This window comes from Petromyzon marinus, chromosome 4 (genome assembly GCF_048934315.1).
Source record: "Petromyzon marinus isolate PM22_M1 ecotype Great Lakes invasive population chromosome 4, UKy_Petmar_22M1.pri1.0, whole genome shotgun sequence".
NCBI lineage: Eukaryota > Metazoa > Chordata > Hyperoartia > Petromyzontiformes > Petromyzontidae > Petromyzon > Petromyzon marinus.
In genome coordinates, this window is record NC_133670.1 from 2,802,875 (window position 1) to 2,819,721 (window position 16,847).

Sequence of the window (16,847 nt, forward strand, 5' to 3'; positions counted from 1 at the left end):
TGTGAGCGCTGTGCCCCAGTGTTTTTATGTATTTGGAACGTCGCCGGCTGTGTCCACGCTGTTCACTTCCCGACGTAACATGGCGGAATGTTCCTCCACGTCGTTGACTTCCCCACATAACATGGCTGACTCTGTCTCCACGGTGTTTACTTCCCCACGTAACATGGCTGACTGCCTCCACAGTGTTCACTTCCCCACGTAACATGGCTGACTACCTCCACAGTGTTCACTTCCCCACGTAACATGGCTGACTGCCTCCACGGTGTTCACTTCCCCACGTAACATGGCTGACTGCCTCCACGGTGTTCACTTCCCCACGTAACATGGCTGACTGCCTCCACGGTGTTCACTTCCCCACGTAACATGGCTGACTGCCTCCACGGTGTTCACTTCCCCACGTAACATGGCTGACTACCTCCACAGTGTTCACTTCCCCACGTAACATGGCTGACTACCTCCACAGTGTTCACTTCCCCACGTAACATGGCTGACTGCCTCCACAGTGTTCACTTCCCCACGTAACATGGCTGACTGCCTCCACGGTGTTTACTTCCCCACGTAACATGGCTGACTACCTCCACGGTGTTTACTTCCCCACGTAACATGGCTGACTGCCTCCACAGTGTTCACTTCCCCACGTAACATGGCTGACTGCCTCCACGGTGTTTACTTCCCCATGTAACATGGCTGACTACCTCCACGGTGTTTACTTCCCCACGTAACATGGCTGACTGCCTCCACAGTGTTCACTTCCCCACGTAACATGGCTGACTCTGTCTCCACAGTGTTCACTTCCCCACGTAACATGGCTGACTGCCTCCACGGTGTTCACTTCCCCACGTAACATGGCTGACTGTGCCTCCACGGTGTTTACTTCCCCACGTGACATGGCTGACTGCCTCCAGTGTTCACTTCCCCACGTAACATGGCTGACTCTGTCTACACGGTGTTCACTTCCCCACGTAACATGGCTGACTGTGCCTCCACGGTGTTCACTTCCCCACGTAACATGGCTGACTGTGCCTCCACGGTGTTCACTTCCCCACGTAACATGGCTGACTCTGTCTCCACAGTGTTTTACTTCCTCACGTAACATGGCTGACTGTGCCTCCACGGTGTTTACTTCCCCACGTAACATGGCTGACTGTGCCTCTACGGTGTTCACTTCCCCACGTAACATGGCTGACTCTGTCTCCACAGTGTTTACTTCCCCACGTAACATGGCTGACTGTGCCTCTACGGTGTTCAATTCCCCACGTAACATGGCTGACTGTGCCTCCACACACTCGCGCGTCCCGCTCCCCTCCTTTTGCTTGTGCCGATCCCGCCTGATAGCCTCCTCGCTTACGGCCTCCACAGGGATGGAGGCGAGGAAAGAGGAGGACGAGGAGGAGATTAAGAAGGAGGACGGCGGGGAGGAGATGGCAGCGCCCGGGGCCCCGAGGAAGAGGGAGCCAGGCGCGGCTCCCCACGGGAACTTCATCAACTAGGCGGCCTTCAACCCCCCGGCTCGACGCGTCGCGCTGCTGCCCCGCGAGCTTCTGAGGCGGCTCCTGCCGGAGTCCGCGCCGCCGTTCCTCGCCTCTCGACATGGGCTGCAACAGCGGGGTGAGCGCAACTCCACGTTACCACGGACGGGGCTGAGGACGTCGACCGCTGGGGAAGGTTCTGAAACTCTCGGGACGTTCACTCGAACAACGCCGTGGCTGTGAGACTCGTCCAGTCCCAGTGTGGTATAGTGTACTAGTCACTATGGTAGTGTACTAGTCACTGTGGTAGTGTGGTAGTGTACTAGTCACTGTGTAGTAGTGTGGTAGTGTACTAGTCACTGTGTGGTAGTGTGGTAGTGTACTAGTCACTATGGTAGTGTACTAGTCACTGTGGTAGTGTGGTAGTGTACTAGTCACTGTGGTAGTGTGGTAGTGTACTAGTCACTGTGGTAGTGTACTAGTCACTGTGGTAGTGTGGTAGTGTACTAGTCACTGTGGTAGTGTGGTAGTGTACTAGTCACTGTGTGGTAGTGTACTAGTCACTGTGTGGTAGTGTGGGGGTGTACTAGTCACTGTGTGGTAGTGTACTAGTCACTGTGTGGTAGTGTGGTAGTGTACTAGTCACTGTGTGGTAGTGTACTAGTCACGGTGTGGTAGTGTACTAGTCACTGTGTAGTAGTGTGGTAGTGTACTAGTCACTGTGTGGTAGTGTGGTAGTGTACTAGTCACTGTGTGGTAGTGTACTAGTCACTGTGTAGTAGTGTGGTAGTGTACTAGTCACTGTGTGCTAGTGTGGTAGTGTACTAGTCACTGTGTGGTAGTGTACTAGTCACTGTCTGGTAGTGTACTAGTCACGGTGTGGTAGTGTACTAGTCACTGTGTGGTAGTGTGGTAGTGTACTAGTCACTGTGTAGTAGTGTGGTAGTGTACTAGTCACTGTGTGGTAGTGTGGTAGTGTACTAGTCACTGTGTGGTAGTGTACTAGTCACTGTGTGGTAGTGTGGGGGTGTACTAGTCACTGTGTGGTAGTGTGGGGGTGTACTAGTCACTGTGTGGTAGTGTGGTAGTGTACTAGTCACTGTGTGGTAGTGTACTAGTCACTGTGTAGTAGTGTGGTAGTGTACTAGTCACTGTGTGGTAGTGTACTAGTCACTGTGTAGTAGTGTGGTAGTGTACTAGTCACTGTGTGGTAGTGTACTAGTCACTGTGTGGGGGTGTACTAGTCACTATGGTAGTGTGGTAGTGTACTAGTCGCTGTGGTAGTGTGGTAGTGTACTAGTCACTGTGTGGTAGTGTACTAGTCACTGTGTGGTAGTGTGGTAGTGTACTAGTCACTGTGTGGTAGTGTACTAGTCACTGTGTGGTAGTGTACTAGTCACTGTGTGGGGGTGTACTAGTCACTATGGTAGTGTGGTAGTGTACTAGTCACTGTGGTAGTGTGGTAGTGTACTAGTCACTGTGTGGTAGTGTACTAGTCACTGTGTGGTAGTGTACTAGTCACTGTGTGGTAGTGTGGTAGTGTACTAGTCACTGTGTGGTAGTGTGGTAGTGTACTAATCACTGTGTGGTAGTGTGGGGGTGTACTAGTCACTGTGTAGTAGTGTGGTAGTGTACTAGTCACTGTGTGGTAGTGTACTAGTCACTGTGTAGTAGTGTGGTAGTGTACTAGTCACTGTGTGGTAGTGTACTAGTCACGGTGTGGTAGTGTACTAGTCACTGTGTAGTAGTGTGGTAGTGTACTAGTCACTGTGTGGTAGTGTGGTAGTGTACTAGTCACTGTGTGGTGGTGTACTAGTCACTGTGTGGTAGTGTACTAGTCACTGTGTAGTAGTGTGGTAGTGTACTAGTCACTGTGTGCTAGTGTGGTAGTGTACTAGTCACTGTGTGGTAGTGTACTAGTCACTGTCTGGTAGTGTACTAGTCACGGTGTGGTAGTGTACTAGTCACTGTGTGGTAGTGTGGTAGTGTACTAGTCACTGTGTAGTAGTGTGGTAGTGTACTAGTCACTGTGTGGTAGTGTGGTAGTGTACTAGTCACTGTGTGGTAGTGTACTAGTCACTGTGTGGTAGTGTGGGGGTGTACTAGTCACTGTGTGGTAGTGTGGGGGTGTACTAGTCACTGTGTGGTAGTGTGGTAGTGTACTAGTCACTGTGTGGTAGTGTACTAGTCACTGTGTAGTAGTGTGGTAGTGTACTAGTCACTGTGTGGTAGTGTACTAGTCACTGTGTAGTAGTGTGGTAGTGTACTAGTCACTGTGTGGTAGTGTACTAGTCACTGTGTGGGGGTGTACTAGTCACTATGGTAGTGTGGTAGTGTACTAGTCGCTGTGGTAGTGTGGTAGTGTACTAGTCACTGTGTGGTAGTGTACTAGTCACTGTGTGGTAGTGTGGTAGTGTACTAGTCACTGTGTGGTAGTGTACTAGTCACTGTGTGGTAGTGTACTAGTCACTGTGTGGGGGTGTACTAGTCACTATGGTAGTGTGGTAGTGTACTAGTCACTGTGGTAGTGTGGTAGTGTACTAGTCACTGTGTGGTAGTGTACTAGTCACTGTGTGGTAGTGTACTAGTCACTGTGTGGTAGTGTGGTAGTGTACTAGTCACTGTGTGGTAGTGTGGTAGTGTACTAATCACTGTGTGGTAGTGTGGGGGTGTACTAGTCACTGTGTAGTAGTGTGGTAGTGTACTAGTCACTGTGTGGTAGTGTACTAGTCACTGTGTAGTAGTGTGGTAGTGTACTAGTCACTGTGTGGTAGTGTACTAGTCACTGTGTGGGGGTGTACTAGTCACTATGGTAGTGTGGTAGTGTACTAATCGCTGTGGTAGTGTGGCAGTGTACTAGTCACTGTGTGGTAGTGTACTAGTCACTGTGTGGTAGTGTACTAGTCACTGTGTGGTAGTGTACTAGTCACTGTGTGGTAGTGTACTAGTCACTGTGTGGGGGTGTACTAGTCACTATGGTAGTGTGGTAGTGTACTTGTCACTGTGGTAGTGTGGTAGTGTACTAGTCACTGTGTGGTAGTGTACTAGTCACTGTGTGGTAGTGTACTAGTCACTGTGTCGTAGTGTGGTAGTGTACTAGTCACTGTGTGGTAGTGTGGTAGTGTACTAATCACTGTGTGGTAGTGTGGGGGTGTACTAGTCACTGTGTGGTGGTGTGGTAGTGTACTAGTCACTGTGTGGGGGTGTATTAGTCACTGTGTGGTGGTGTGGTAGTGTACTAGTCACTGTGTGGTAGTGTGGGGGTGTACTAGTCACTGTGTGGTAGTGTGGGGGTGTGCTAGTCACTGTGAGGTAGTGTGGGGGTGTACTAGTCACTGTGTGGTAGTGTGGGGGTGTACTAGTCACTGTGTGGTAGTGTGGGGGTGTACTAGTCACTGTGTGGTAGTGTACTAGTCACTGTGGTAGTGTGGTAGTGTACTAGTCACTGTGTGGTAGTGTGTTGGTGTACTAGTCACTGTGTGGTAGTGTACTAGTCACTGTGTGGTAGTGTACTAGTCACTGTGGTAGTGTGGGGGTGTACTAGTCGCTGTGTGGTAGTGTGGGGGTGTACTAGTCACTGTGTGGTAGTGTGTTGGTGTACTAGTCACTGTGTGGTGGTGCACTAGTCATTGTGTGGTAGTGTGGGGGTGTACTAGTCACTGTGTGGTAGTGTACTAGTCACTGTGTGGTAGTGTGGGGGTGTACTAGTCATTGTGTGGTAGTGTGGGGGTGTACTAGTCACTGTGTGGTAGTGTGGGTGTGTACTAGTCACTGTGTGGTAGTGTGGGGGTGTACTAGTCACAGTGTGGTAGTGTGGGGGTGTACTAGTCACTGTAGGGTAGTGTGGTAGTGTACTAGTCACTGTGCGGTAGTGTGGGGGTGTACTAGTCACTGTGTGGTAGTGTGGTAGTGTACTAGTCACTGTAGGGTAGTGTGGTAGTGTACTAGTCACTGTGTGGTAGTGTGGGGGTGTACTAGTCACTGTGTGGTAGTGTACTAGTCACTGTGGTAGTGTGGTCGTGTACTAATCACTGTGTGGTAGTGTTGAGGTGTACTAGTCACTGTGTGGTAGTGTGGGGGTGTACTAGTCACTGTGTGGTAGTGTGGTAGTGTACTAGTCACTGTGTGGTAGTGTTGAGGTGTACTAGTCACTGTGTGGTAGTGTTGAGGTGTACTAGTCACTGTGTGGTAGTGTGGTAGTGTACTAGTCACTGTGTGGTAGTGTGGGGGTGTACTAGTCATTGTGTGGTAGTGTGGTAGTGTACTAGTCACTGTGTGGTAGTGTGGTAGTGTACTAGTCACTGTGTGGTAGTGTGGTAGTGTACTAGTCACTGTGTGGTAGTGTGGTAGTGTACTAGTCACTGTGTGGTAGTGTACTAGTCACTGTGTGGTAGTGTACTAGTCACTGTGTAGTAGTGTGGTAGTGTACTAGTCACTGTGTGGTAGTGTGGTAGTGTACTAGTCACTGTGTGGTAGTGTACTAGTCACTGTCTGGTAGTGTACTAGTCACGGTGTGGTAGTGTACTAGTCACTGTGTGGTAGTGTGGTAGTGTACTAGTCACTGTGTAGTAGTGTGGTAGTGTACTAGTCACTGTGTGGTAGTGTGGTAGTGTACTAGTCACTGTGTGGTAGTGTACTAGTCACTGTGTGGTAGTGGGGGGGTGTACTAGTCACTGTGTGGTAGTGTGGTAGTGTACTAGTCACTATGTGGTAGTGTACTAGTCACTGTGTAGTAGTGTGGTAGTGTACTAGTCACTGTGTGGTAGTGTACTAGTCACTGTGTAGTAGTGTGGTAGTGTACTAGTCACTGTGTGGTAGTGTACTAGTCACTCTGTGGGGGTGTACTAGTCACTATGGTAGTGTGGTAGTGTACTAGTCACTGTGGTAGTGTGGTAATGTACTAGTCACTGTGTGGTAGTGTACTAGTCACTGTGTGGTAGTGTGGTAGTGTACTAGTCACTGTGTGGTAGTGTACTAGTCACTGTGTGGTAGTGTACTAGTCACTGTGTGGGGGTGTACTAGTCACTATGGTAGTGTACTACTCACTGTGGTAGTGTGGTAGTGTACTAGTCACTGTGTGGTAGTGTACTAGTCACTGTGTGGTAGTGTACTAGTCACTGTGTGGTAGTGTGGTAGTGTACTAGTCACTGTGTGGTAGTGTGGTAGTGTACTAGTCACTGTGTGGTAGTGTACTAGTCACTGTGGTAGTGTGGTAGTGTACTAGTCACTGTGTGGTAGTGTACTAGTCACTGTGTGGGGGTGTACTAGTCACTATGGTAGTGTGTTAGTGTACTAGTCACTGTGAGGTAGTGTGGTAGTGTACTAGTCACTGTGTAGTAGTGTGTTAGTGTACTAGTCACTGTGTGATAGTGTGGTAGTGTACTAGTCATTGTGTAGTAGTGTGGGGGTGTACTAGTCACTGTGTGGTAGTGTGGTAGTGTGGTAGTGTACTAGTCACTGTGTAGTAGTGTGGTAGTGTACTAGTCACTGTGTAGTAGTGTGGTAGTGTACTAGTCACTGTGTGGTAGTGTACTAGTCACTGTGTAGTAGTGTGGTGTAGTACTAGTCACTGTGTGGGGGTGTACTAGTCACTATGGTAGTGTGGTAGTGTACTAGTCACTGTGGTAGTGTGGTAGTGTACTAGTCACTGTGTGGTAGTGTACTAGTCACTGTGTGGTAGTGTACTAGTCACTGCGGTAGTGTACTAGTCACTGTGTGGTAGTGTACTAGTCACTGTGTGGGGGTGTACTAGTCACTATGGTAGTGTACTAGTCACTGTGGTAGTGTGGTAGTGTACTAGTCACTGTGTGATAGTGTGGTAGTGTACTAGTCACTGTGTGGTAGTTTACTAGTCACTGTGGTAGTGTGGTAGTGTACTAGTCACTGTGTGGTAGTGTGCTAGTCACTGTGTGGGGGTGTACTAGTCACTATGGTAGTGTGTTAGTGTACTAGTCACTGTGAGGTAGTGTGGTAGTGTACTAGTCACTGTGTAGTAGTGTGTTAGTGTACTAGTCACTGTGTGATAGTGTGGTAGTGTACTAGTCACTGTGTAGTAGTGTGGGGGTGTACTAGTCACTGTGTGGTAGTGTGGTAGTGTACTAGTCACTGTGTAGTAGTGTGGTTGTGTACTAGTCACTGTGTGGTAGTGTGGGGGTGTACTAGTCACTGTGCGGTAGTGTGGGGGTGTACTAGTCACTGTGTGGTAGTGTGTGCGTGTACTAGTCACTGTGTGGTAGTGTCGGGGTGTACTAGTCACTGTGTGGTAGTGTAGTAGTGTACTAGTCACTGTGTGGTAGTGTGGGGGTGTACTAGTCACTGTGTGGTAGTGTACTAGTCACTGTGTGGTAGTGTGGTAGTGTACTAGTCACTGTGTGGTAGTGTGGTAGTGTACTAGTCACTGTGTGGTAGTGTACTAGTCACTGTGTGGGGGTGTACTAGTCACAGTGTGGTAGTGTGGGGGTGTACTAGTCACTGTAGGGTAGTGTGGTAGTGTACTAGTCACTGTGTGGTAGTGTGGGGGTGTACTAGTCACTGTGTGGTAGTGTGGTAGTGTACTAGTCACTGTAGGGTAGTGTGGTAGTGTACTAGTCACTGTGTGGTAGTGTGGGGGTGTACTAGTCACTGTGTGGTAGTGTACTAGTCACTGTGGTAGTGTGGTCGTGTACTAATCACTGTGTGGTAGTGTTGAGGTGTACTAGTCACTGTGTGGTAGTGTGGGGGTGTACTAGTCACTGTGTGGTAGTGTGGTAGTGTACTAGTCACTGTGTGGTAGTGTTGAGGTGTACTAGTCACTGTGTGGTAGTGTTGAGGTGTACTAGTCACTGTGTGGTAGTGTGGTAGTGTACTAGTCACTGTGTGGTAGTGTGGGGGTGTACTAGTCATTGTGTGGTAGTGTGGTAGTGTACTAGTCACTGTGTGGTAGTGTGGTAGTGTACTAGTCACTGTGTGGTAGTGTGGTAGTGTACTAGTCACTGTGTGGTAGTGTGGTAGTGTACTAGTCACTGTGTGGTAGTGTACTAGTCACTGTGTGGTAGTGTACTAGTCACTGTGTAGTAGTGTGGTAGTGTACTAGTCACTGTGTAGTAGTGTGGTAGTGTACTAGTCACTGTGTGGTAGTGTACTAGTCACTGTCTGGTAGTGTACTAGTCACGGTGTGGTAGTGTACTAGTCACTGTGTGGTAGTGTGGTAGTGTACTAGTCACTGTGTAGTAGTGTGGTAGTGTACTAGTCACTGTGTGGTAGTGTGGTAGTGTACTAGTCACTGTGTGGTAGTGTACTAGTCACTGTGTGGTAGTGGGGGGGTGTACTAGTCACTGTGTGGTAGTGTGGTAGTGTACTAGTCACTGTGTGGTAGTGTACTAGTCACTGTGTAGTAGTGTGGTAGTGTACTAGTCACTGTGTGGTAGTGTACTAGTCACTGTGTAGTAGTGTGGTAGTGTACTAGTCACTGTGTGGTAGTGTACTAGTCACTCTGTGGGGGTGTACTAGTCACTATGGTAGTGTGGTAGTGTACTAGTCACTGTGGTAGTGTGGTAATGTACTAGTCACTGTGTGGTAGTGTACTAGTCACTGTGTGGTAGTGTGGTAGTGTACTAGTCACTGTGTGGTAGTGTACTAGTCACTGTGTGGTAGTGTACTAGTCACTGTGTGGGGGTGTACTAGTCACTATGGTAGTGTACTACTCACTGTGGTAGTGTGGTAGTGTACTAGTCACTGTGTGGTAGTGTACTAGTCACTGTGTGGTAGTGTACTAGTCACTGTGTGGTAGTGTGGTAGTGTACTAGTCACTGTGTGGTAGTGTGGTAGTGTACTAGTCACTGTGTGGTAGTGTACTAGTCACTGTGGTAGTGTGGTAGTGTACTAGTCACTGTGTGGTAGTGTACTAGTCACTGTGTGGGGGTGTACTAGTCACTATGGTAGTGTGTTAGTGTACTAGTCACTGTGAGGTAGTGTGGTAGTGTACTAGTCACTGTGTAGTAGTGTGTTAGTGTACTAGTCACTGTGTGATAGTGTGGTAGTGTACTAGTCATTGTGTAGTAGTGTGGGGGTGTACTAGTCACTGTGTGGTAGTGTGGTAGTGTACTAGTCACTGTGTAGTAGTGTGGTAGTGTACTAGTCACTGTGTAGTAGTGTGGTAGTGTACTAGTCACTGTGTGGTAGTGTACTAGTCACTGTGTAGTAGTGTGGTATAGTACTAGTCACTGTGTGGGGGTGTACTAGTCACTATGGTAGTGTGGTAGTGTACTAGTCACTGTGGTAGTGTGGTAGTGTACTAGTCACTGTGTGGTAGTGTACTAGTCACTGTGTGGTAGTGTACTAGTCACTGCGGTAGTGTACTAGTCACTGTGTGGTAGTGTACTAGTCACTGTGTGGGGGTGTACTAGTCACTATGGTAGTGTACTAGTCACTGTGGTAGTGTGGTAGTGTACTAGTCACTGTGTGATAGTGTGGTAGTGTACTAGTCACTGTGTGGTAGTTTACTAGTCACTGTGGTAGTGTGGTAGTGTACTAGTCACTGTGTGGTAGTGTACTAGTCACTGTGTGGGGGTGTACTAGTCACTATGGTAGTGTGTTAGTGTACTAGTCACTGTGAGGTAGTGTGGTAGTGTACTAGTCACTGTGTAGTAGTGTGTTAGTGTACTAGTCACTGTGTGATAGTGTGGTAGTGTACTAGTCACTGTGTAGTAGTGTGGGGGTGTACTAGTCACTGTGTGGTAGTGTGGTAGTGTACTAGTCACTGTGTAGTAGTGTGGTTGTGTACTAGTCACTGTGTGGTAGTGTGGGGGTGTACTAGTCACTGTGCGGTAGTGTGGGGGTGTACTAGTCACTGTGTGGTAGTGTGTGCGTGTACTAGTCACTGTGTGGTAGTGTCGGGGTGTACTAGTCACTGTGTGGTAGTGTAGTAGTGTACTAGTCACTGTGTGGTAGTGTGGGGGTGTACTAGTCACTGTGTGGTAGTGTACTAGTCACTGTGTGGTAGTGTGGTAGTGTACTAGTCACTGTGTGGTATTGTACTAGTCACTGTGTGGTAGTGTACTAGTCACTGTGTGGGGGTGTACTAGTCACTGTGTGGTAGTATGGTAGTGTACTAGTCACTGTGTGGTAGTGTGGGGGTGTACTAGTCACTGTGAGGTAGTGTGGGGGTGTACTAGTCACTGTGTGGTAGTGTGGGGGTGTACTAGTCACTGTGTGGTAGTGTACTAGTCACTGTGGTAGTGTGGTAGTGTAATAGTCACTGTGGTAGTGTGGTAGTGTACTAGTCCCTGTGGTAGTGTGGTAGTGTACTAGTCACTGTGTGGTAGTGTGTTGGTGTACTAGTCACTGTGTGGTAGTGTGGTAGTGTACTAGTCACTGTGTGGTAGTGTACTAGTCACTTTGGTAGTGTGGGGGTGTACTAGTCACTGTGTGGTAGTGTGGGGGTGTACTAGTCACTGTGTGGTAGTGTGTTGGTGTACTAGTCACTGTGTGGTGGTGTACTAGTCACTGTGTGGTAGTGTGGGGGGTACTAGTCACTGTGTGGTAGTGTACTAGTCACTGTGTGGTAGTGTGGGGGTGTACTAGTCACTGAGTGGTAGTGTGGGGGTGTACTAGTCACTGTGTGGTAGTGTGGGGGTGTACTAGTCACTGTGTGGTAGTGTGGGGGTGTACTAGTCACTGTGTGGTAGTGTGGCGGTGTACTAGTCACTGTGTGGTAGTGTGGTAGTGTACTATTCACTGTAGGGTAGTGTGGTAGTGTACTAGTCACTGTGTGGTAGTGTGGTAGTGTACTAGTCACTGTGTGGTAGTGTACTAGTCACTGGTAGTGTGGTAGTGTACTAGTCACTGTGTGGTAGTGTTGAGGTGTACTAGTCACTGTGTGGTAGTGTGGGGGTGTACTAGTCACTGTGTGGTAGTGTGGTAGTGTACTAGTCACTGTGTGGTAGTGTTGAGGTGTACTAGTCACTGTGTGGTAGTGTTGAGGTGTACTAGTCACTGTGTGGTAGTGTGGTAGTGTACTAGTCACTGTGTGGTAGTGTGGGGGTGTACTAGTCATTGTGTGGTAGTGTGGTAGTGTACTAGTCACTGTGTGGTAGTGTACTAGTCACTGTGTGGTAGTGTACTAGTCACTGTGTGGTAGTGTGGTAGTGTACTAGTCACTGTGTGGTAGTGTAGGGGTGTACTAGTCACAGTGGGGTAGTGCGGGTGGCCATGGGCCTGAGACATGTTTACAAAAATGCATTTTCACCTTTCTCCCACAGATGGAATACACTACCCCATATGCGCGTTGTTCATCAAACACGTGAGTCATGGAAATTCATCATTAGCTCCAGACTTTTTGTCAATTAACTGCTGGATGAAGGCCTATGCCATGCCATGTTGGTCACGGGTGGTTTTGGCAATCAAGGTTGCTGAAGGTGCGTGTCAAGGACTGGTTCAGACATATCACCGGTTTGAGGCGTTTATTAGATATTTAAAGTTGCATTCATGTCAGTAGCTGAACATCGAACTTAGTCTCGTTGGATTTTTTGACCTAGAATCACTGCGTCATAGGTTTGTATTGAATAAAGTTGCATCTAATACTGTGGCCAGAATCAAAATATTCATACTGGAGGAATGCGATGAGCGATAAAGCTCTTTTTCGCAGACGTCCAGTAGAAGGAGGGTAAGAACGTTACAACAACAAAAAATACAAAACATGATAGTAGTCCAAAGTGCAAGAGAGGTAAACACATCACCCAAACACATACAAATAAAACTAAACCATCCCCATCCTACCGGGCAAAGCCCACTGAGGTATTAACTTATTTTTATTTTGAATAATGAAGTACTCCATCCTCGCATCACGTCTGTTTTTTTACGACATTCTCCAGCAAAGAAACAAACCCGCCACCGGTGTCCTCGTGTTTTCTCGCAGGAGCTGACGGTGGCTGTGTATCGGCACCTGACGGGGCTGGACCAGCCCGAGGGTGGAAGCTCTGGGCAGGTTGCCCGCGTGCTGCCGCTGTCTGTGCTGGCGTGCGACCTGGACGCCGATCTGGTGGAGCGTGCGCGGGGCGACAATTCTCACCCGGAGGTCATCGCCTACGAGGCGTTTGACTTCATGGACACCGCAGCACGAGACGCCGCGCTGGACGCCTTCCTGCGACGCCACGGCCGGGCGCGCTTTGACCTGTGCCTGTGCATGTCGGTGACGATGTGGATTCACCTGCACCACGGCGATGCCGGCCTGCGGCGTTTCCTCGCGGCCGCCGCGCGCACCGCCACCTTCCTGTTGGTCGAGCCGCAGCCGTGGAGGTGCTACCGAGCGGCCGCGCGCCGCCTGCGCCGTCTGGGGCTGGCCGAGTTCCCCCTCCTGCCGGATCTGCGGCTCCTGCGTGGGGCTGGCGGCGGTGGCGGCCGCGCGGAGGCCGATGAGCTGGCCGCCTTGCTGGGAGAGGAGGGAGACATGCGCTTGCTGTCCAGCCTGGGCAGCACCGAGTGGGGGCGGTCCCTGCTGCTGTTTGGATGAACGGGAGTGGCCTTGGGATGCATTGACAAAAGTACCGATTGAAACTGCGTTGCTGCTGTGGCCTTCGAGGATCTGTTGCCTACTTGGAGAGAATTCGTGGTCGGAAATGTTAAGTGTTTGTCAGTTTTTAACACCTTTATTTGTTGATGGTACATTGTTTTCTCGTCGTGCGTGTAAATGCAGCATGTTGTTGAAAACGTGTTATAATTTATCAGAATATTATATATAAAGTGACAACAATGCAAAACGTACCTTTTTTGTACCTCTGAAAATAAAATTGTATGCAAAAAGAGTTGTCAGTTTTGAAGGACCCAACCAGAATCATTTATGATAAAGGGAATGAATGGGTTTTTTTTATAAATGGGACAACAGCATCTCATAAAATGGAAAATGAATATCACCAACTTCAAATCATTGTTTGGAGGAGGCATTTTGAAAATTATATCAAACCCAGGTCATGGAAGACATACAGAAATATTTCCTCTTCACATGCGATTTTCCTCAAATAATTTAAGGCAGCTCATGATGTGACAGTGGAGGCTGCTTTGTAAAGGTGAACTATGTCCCTGTTTCCTTTGGATTTCCACGTGCATCTGAAATATTTTTGAAATGCACATGTAAATGTTTTGGATACGCCACTTTTATATTTATAGTGAAATAAAATCTGAACATTGTAAATAGTTGATGGGTGCATTGTAATTGTGTGAAGTCATAATTGCCATTCATCCTCCCATTAACCACAACATCTGGTATGGAGGCAATCCATCCCATGTTCCTGTCCAGTGAGCTCCCTCCGCTCCATAAATATCTTTGTTGTGTTGTCTATATGCACAGTTTGCAGAGTGCACTCAGACTGACATAAGTGCCGTTGCGATATCACCACGACCGAGTGGCAACTAGCGTGCAATGCTCTGTTTGATAGATATGTTTCAGCAGTTAAGGGTGAAAAGTTAGACAAGCGGGATTTGATTGCTGAAAAAAAATCTTCGGGTTGGCCATCGCAAACGATGATGACTGCCGAGAAGAGCTGCTCGTAGCATTTTCCTGCACGCTGGTGGGAAGAGCCCAGCAACTTGAGCGGAAGCATCGATCGCACTGTCGGCAAGAGTTGCTCGTCTGCTGAATGGGACTTGTGTTGTGCCGTTACTGGTGTTGATGCCGATGGGTTCTTTCACGTTTTTCTTTAATCCGCTTGGCTGAGTCGGCTATGGAACTTCTCCACTGCTTACAGCTGCTCTCAAAGTAAACATCTAGAAAAAATATCTACGGACAAAAATAATGCTTACCCAATGTTACTGATAATCTTGGACCAATATCTTTAAATGGTAACTGTTTGAGGCCAAACCAGTGTGATGAGACCCATGGAGAAAACACTTCTCCGTTGTACCTACTGCAAACAGGGTACGCAGCAGCATTGGTGCCTGATTAGATTTCTTGAAGTGGAATCTGATCATTTGCTGTAACTGCTGCAATGGAACAATCTTTGCGGTGGCGGAATGTTATGACACGTCTGTTATTCATAGCCATGCACTTAGTGTCCTGCCTCGCACAAGCATACAATGTCACCGACCATCCAAAATTATAATTTCAATCATGAAAGAATCTTACAAGTTAGTGAGTTTTTTTCGTACATAGGTCAGGAAGCAGCTGGTTGTGTATGGAGCTGGTTAAGCATGGGGCTGGTTATGCATGGGGCTGGTTATGCATGGGGCTGGTTATGCATGGGGCTGCTTATGCATGGGGCTGCTTATGCATGGGGCTGGTTATGCATGGGGCTGGTTATGCATGGGGCTGGTTATGCATGGGGCTGCTTATGCATGGGGCTGGTTATGCATGGGGCTGGTTATGCATGGGGCTGGTTATGCATGGGGCTGGTTAAGCAGGTGTGAATTATCGTGTGTGGGAGGGAGGGGAGTCAGTCTAATTTCCAGTTTAGTCAAGTAAACTCAGGGTCTCTGGAGTGGCATTCATGAGGGGGCCCCAGATATGGGACAACTCCCCTTCCCTATTCCTCAGTTTAAGACTCAAGTGTTCTAAAGCTACTACACCGTTGTCTCGTGAGTAGAGCTCTGAGTAGTGTTCTACCCACCTGGCCATTTGCTCTTGTTTATTAGTGATGATGGCCCCTGTGCTGGATTTAAGGGGGGCAGTCCTCCTGATGTTTGGACCAAAGGCTGTCTTGATGCCTTCATACATGGCACGGATATTGCCAGTGTCAGAGGCGAGTTGGATCCTACTACTGAGATTCACCCAGTAGTCGTTGGCACAGCGTCTGGCGGTCGTTTGAGCTGCACTGCGAGCAGCTTTCAGTGCCCTTAACGATCCTGTACTTGGGACTTGCTTGTACTTCAAGAGCGCCATGCGTTTGGCTTGGAGGATGGGTTCCAATATAGCCAGGTGTTCCTCAAACCAGTCTGTGTTCTGCCTTGTCTGCTTGCCGAAGCTATTGATGGCTGCATTAAAGATGGCGTCTCTGATGTATGCCCACTTTGTCTCCACGCTTCCATCTGGTGTGTCGTGTAGGGACTGCTCAAGGCTGTGTTGGAAAATCGAGGGAGCTCTGGGAGGGATGTCTTGGCAGAGTTGATGCGTAGGTAGCGCTTTTGTTTGAGTCTGAGTATCTTTTTGGGGCGTAGTCTGACCTTGCTGGATACCAGCGAGTGGTCGGTGTCACAGACTGCACTGTGGTAGCTGCGTGTGATGAGTACCGAGTTGAGGAGGGCTCGTCGGGTGATGACGAGGTCCAGTTGGTGCCAATTAAGAGACCTTGGATGTCTCCATGATACTTTATGGCATGGTTTTGTGAGAAAGATTGAGTTTGTGATACAGAGATTGTGGTATGAACAAAGCTCCAGTAGTCTTTGGCCACTGGAATTTATCTTTCCAATGCCATGATAGCCAAGGCATGCGGGCCACGCGTCGTGGTCAGCCCCAACCCTTGCATTGAAGTCTCCCAACAGAAACATGTGCTCAGAGCTGGGGATTTTGCGAATAATATTGTGAAGCTCTTCATAGAATTGGTCATGAATCTCCGGAGGTGAGTAGAGTGTTGGGGCGTTGACACTCAGGATGTTTACATGGCCAGAAGCAGTGAGCAATCTCATGAGTAGAATCCGCTCGGAGCCTGCAGTCGGTGGTTCTATCATGCCAAGGAGTGTGTTTTTGACAGCGAACCCAACACCATGTTGCCTTGGTTCGTTCTGCTGTTTTCCTTGCCAGTAGAAAGTGTAGTCACTCTCTCGTAGTGAGCCACTGCCAGCAAGCCGGGTCTCCTGCAGTGCTGCAATATCGACATGGAGTCTCGCCAACTCCCTGTCGATAACTCCAGTCTTGCGGATGTCCTCAATCTGCAATAGATCTTTGGAGAGTCCAGAACACATTGTGCGTACATTCCAGCTTGCAAAATGAAGGGCTGGAACCTTCTTTCGTTTTGTTTTGCTTTTGTCTGGTGCAAGTTTTGCAGCCCACTTGTCTGGTGATGAACCGTAAGGTCCAAGCCCCATTGGAGCAGGTGAGCCATGGCGGGAAAGGACCTTATTGGCCGGGGGCTGCCCAGCCTGAGGCGGGTGGCGGTAGCTATCCATTGGGGTGCAATGACCCCTCCCACCGACGATGGAAACCCGTGGCGCCCATTTTTTACGCCAATCTAAAATGAGCTTATAACCCGTGACTGCTGCCATCCGTGTTTCTTGGCCACGATTAGGTGGCCGAGGAGTGTCCTCTCCCCATTTTTGCACCTCTTGTTAGTGCAAAGCCCGGGCAGGTTATTCTGGAAATCCTGGGTTGCCCATGCGTCAGGATCCCCCCTCGGCCTTGCCGGTGATGTCCAAAGGAGTGCGTAGCACGACGTTTGGTACCAGTTTGGCTGCAGGGGCTGCCGGGAATGTGCC

General features: G+C 48.9%; 1 protein-coding gene across 1 annotated transcript; it reads left to right on the forward strand.

The window, feature by feature from the left end:
* Positions 1-1,361: 1,361 nt before the first annotated feature.
* On the forward strand, positions 1,362-13,637 carry LOC142906395 (pre-miRNA 5'-monophosphate methyltransferase-like). Its single transcript, XM_076054064.1, has 4 exons — positions 1,362-1,424; positions 1,491-1,608; positions 11,708-11,748; positions 12,364-13,637. Exons 1-4 carry the CDS (start codon positions 1,362-1,364, stop codon positions 12,955-12,957), a joined length of 816 nt encoding a protein of 271 aa, XP_075910179.1. The 3' UTR covers positions 12,958-13,637.
* Positions 13,638-16,847: the final 3,210 nt, after the last annotated feature.

Coding starts and splice junctions, on each gene's coding strand:
- LOC142906395 (XM_076054064.1), top strand. CDS start 1,362: ATGGAGGCGAGGAAAGAGGAGGACGAGGAGGAGATTAAGAAGGAGGAC. Junction 1,425..1,490: donor AGGACGGCGGGGAGGAGATG/GCAGCGCCCGGG, acceptor TTCATCAACTAG/GCGGCCTTCAACCCCCCGGC. Junction 11,749..12,363: donor GCGCGTTGTTCATCAAACAC/GTGAGTCATGGA, acceptor GTTTTCTCGCAG/GAGCTGACGGTGGCTGTGTA.